A 3,005-nucleotide genomic window follows, 5' to 3' on the forward strand; every position below is an offset into this window, starting at 1 on the left:
AAAGCAAATTAAGTAACATGCTTTCCTTTCCTGCACTGTCGTACAAATAAACACTAGATTTGTTTTTCTTGGAGTGGGGGGCTGTGGGGGTTAGTTTTTAACAAAGATGGAAAAAGAAAAATTAGAAAAGAAATAAGAAAACAAAGGGTGCCAAAGAGTGACAAATAAAAGGCCCAAAACTTAATTTAAGGTTTATTTTAATATTAAGGAGATGCTCAACAATGTCATATTCATTTAACTCAACATTTAGGAGAAAACAGTGTCCTCGGTATGCTCTCTTGTCCTTCTTCCTCGTGTTTTTCTTTCAGAGAAACTGAGCGCAGCGTAGTTTATATCATCATCAGCTTCAGTCTGTGCAGTAACAGAAAGAGTATACAGTACACAAACATGTAGAAGAGGATGTGGAACTGTGCATACATATTTAACCTACACAAAATCTGTTTGATTACTTACTGGTTGGTACAAGTTGTCAGTTTGTACTTCTGTTGTATCACTTTTTATTTCTAAGATAAACAAAAATAATAACAATAAATATATGATAGTGAAATGCACTTAATGTGACATTTCTCCTCTGATGTTTTTTTGTTTTTTTTTTACAAAAGTCTTACTTACATAAATGTATCATTCAAGTGAAGCGATAAGTTAAGTTAATGAGAAGTTAGATTGTTTAATGAGGTACACAAAGAAATAACAACCATTATGGAGCGCTTAAACATTAACAATTAGTACAATAGTTGCCTCCTTGCAGTTTTACAGCAAACTTGTTTTTATGATTTTATACATAAATGTTAAGCTACTGACAACACTTACCTTTACATTTTTTGCATACCCTTCGGTTGCAGATGAAGAAAAGATTTCCAATGACCGAAATGGCAAAACAGGTTATTAATATTACAATTCCAATAAATACCAGTCGTGTTGTTTTCTCTACAAAACAAACAAAAAAGGTTTTATCACTGATCTTGATATGAGCGTGTTTTAAGTACAAACTGAAAAGTACTTTAGACAAAATCAGGCACAGATACCTTGAACATCCAGTGTAGTTCCATTTCCAAATAATATCTCCCCACATGTGGCCACAGCACAGTAGTAAGTCCCAGCATCAGAGGAGCTGACGTTCTTAGAGAAGCGATAAACACACCCATCCTGAGGGTCAGATCTTTTCTCACATTGATCAGTTCTGTTTCCATGAGTGTAGATGATGTTTGGAAGAGATTTATTAGATCCATCTCTGAACCAGAAAACATTATGATGTCCTGAACATGTGTTGTTCTCAGAATTTGTCAGAACTGAACACTGAAGAGTTGCTGTGTCTCCTGGACGCAGTGGATTTGATTCTGTCGGCTGCTGTACAACAATATTGTTTGATGTCCTTTCAGTGTTTACTGTGTAATACAAAATGTAATACAAGTAAATTATTCACCACATTCTCAGAGGCATTTAATAATTTTGTAAAAGTTGGTCAGTTCATTACCTTTTACTAACAAATATGTCCCACTCCATTCAAGTTTAATCCAGGTGTCTATTCCACAGTGATACATTCCCTCATCCTCTTGGGCTACATTCCAAATGGTCAGGTTGCTAAAATCTTTACTGTTATGTGCAGAAAATCTTGACTGAAAAAACTCTGAAGAAGGTTTTCCAGAAAGTGACACTAATAATTTAAGAGTATCCCCGACTCTCTGCTTGTACCACTGAACCTTTCTGCTGCCGAGCTCTTCATTTGGTAAAACACATGTTAATGTTGCTGTTTCACCAACATGGACTGTTTTCACTGGAACCAGAGAATCTAAGGTAAAAGAAAATGTTCAGTTTTTATGTTATTATCTCTACGTCTATCTATATATGAATCTATTCCACATAAATAATACATTCAGTTTGGTCAGATGGTCAGATAAAACAAAAAACAAACAGAAACAAATCCCCCCTTACTTCCGTGATGAAGAAAAAGCAATGTAATCCATAAGACGACCATCTTGAGAATGTGCTTTGGGGTTTTTCAGTAAGTTACGAAGGGGAAATGAGCACACTGGGTTAGACCATAAAATGCATCCGATTGGTTAAAACAGAAAAGACTTAAAATACACTTCCTGTCACATTGGTCTCTCTTCAGCATTTTCTAACTCTTATTATGTCTGTTTAATCTCCCGTTGCAATTTTTCTTATTATTTACTGTTAATTTTTGACTATTTCTGTCTGATTATAATTCACGTTCTCAAATGTTCAGAACAGAAAACACAACATGCATGACTTCTACGACTGGTTGTGGTGTGTACTGCAAGAAATACCTAAAATACATCAAACTCAGCACTTCAAAAGAAATTTGCAAGCTGTATGTTTCATTGGTGAGGCGCCATGACATTTCGTTCTTCAGAAGAGCTGAAAAGCAGACTGAACAGCGATGCATGGTTTAGCTTCTTGAAAAAACAAAACTAATGTGTAATTTGTGGAGCAAAACCATTCACCAGAACTCAATTACTCACTTTTTAACACTTTCGATTGTCTCATTTAATCATTCATGTTTAGCCCACTCGACCTAAACATGAATGATTTGATGCTTTTATCTACTATTATCTGCAGAACCAACAGTCTAATCAGTTTTCCTTCTTTCTCTCTTCTTTCACTTTTTTAATATCAGCAGTATAAAAAGAACTTTAAAGCAAATTAGGACAAATCCCTGAAGCACATTTGGTATTTCTGCACCATGAACTGAATACATTTAGGTTTCCATGGCAATTCAACATGTACATTTTGCACAGTATACAACATTTTGTGTAATGTGTAACTGCATAGGATCATCTTTATTTACTAATGGAAAACATTTTTAAGCTAAAGTAATAGCACAATACAGTCGCTGCTCATATCATCAGTTGCACCTGTTTAATTCAAGTTATTGTTAGCGTTTTATATGCGTGCGTGTATGTGCATGTGTAGCTCCTTAACCAAAGTATCTAGTCAGGAAATCAATGATTAGATACTTTGATTTGAGTATTTCAGGAGCTGAT

General features: G+C 34.8%; 1 protein-coding gene across 1 annotated transcript; it reads right to left on the reverse strand.

Annotated features, from left to right (window-relative positions):
- Positions 1–246: 246 nt before the first annotated feature.
- LOC146676773 (signal-regulatory protein beta-2-like) lies at positions 247–1,975 on the reverse strand. The gene is made up of 6 exons (XM_085380446.1): positions 1,933–1,975; positions 1,475–1,789; positions 1,026–1,385; positions 811–927; positions 454–503; positions 247–351 (listed from the first exon to the last, which is right to left on the reverse strand). Exons 1-6 carry the CDS (start codon positions 1,973–1,975, stop codon positions 247–249), a joined length of 990 nt encoding a protein of 329 aa, XP_085236572.1.
- Positions 1,976–3,005: the final 1,030 nt, after the last annotated feature.

This window comes from Rhamphochromis longiceps, linkage group LG2 (assembly GCF_057381845.1).
Source record: "Rhamphochromis longiceps isolate RC_006_pf linkage group LG2, R_longiceps_female_GT1.1, whole genome shotgun sequence".
NCBI lineage: Eukaryota > Metazoa > Chordata > Actinopteri > Cichliformes > Cichlidae > Rhamphochromis > Rhamphochromis longiceps.

Bases quoted from the DNA above. Each gene is read 5' to 3' on its own strand.
- LOC146676773 (XM_085380446.1), bottom strand. From the start codon at position 1,975: ATGGTCGTCTTATGGATTACATTGCTTTTTCTTCATCACGGAA. The intron at 928-1,025 runs GTATCTGTGCCT...TTTGTTTTGTAG, and splicing joins AACTACACTGGATGTTCAAG to AGAAAACAACACGACTGGTA. The intron at 352-453 runs GTAAGTAATCAA...GTTACTGCACAG, and splicing joins CTGACAACTTGTACCAACCA to ACTGAAGCTGATGATGATAT.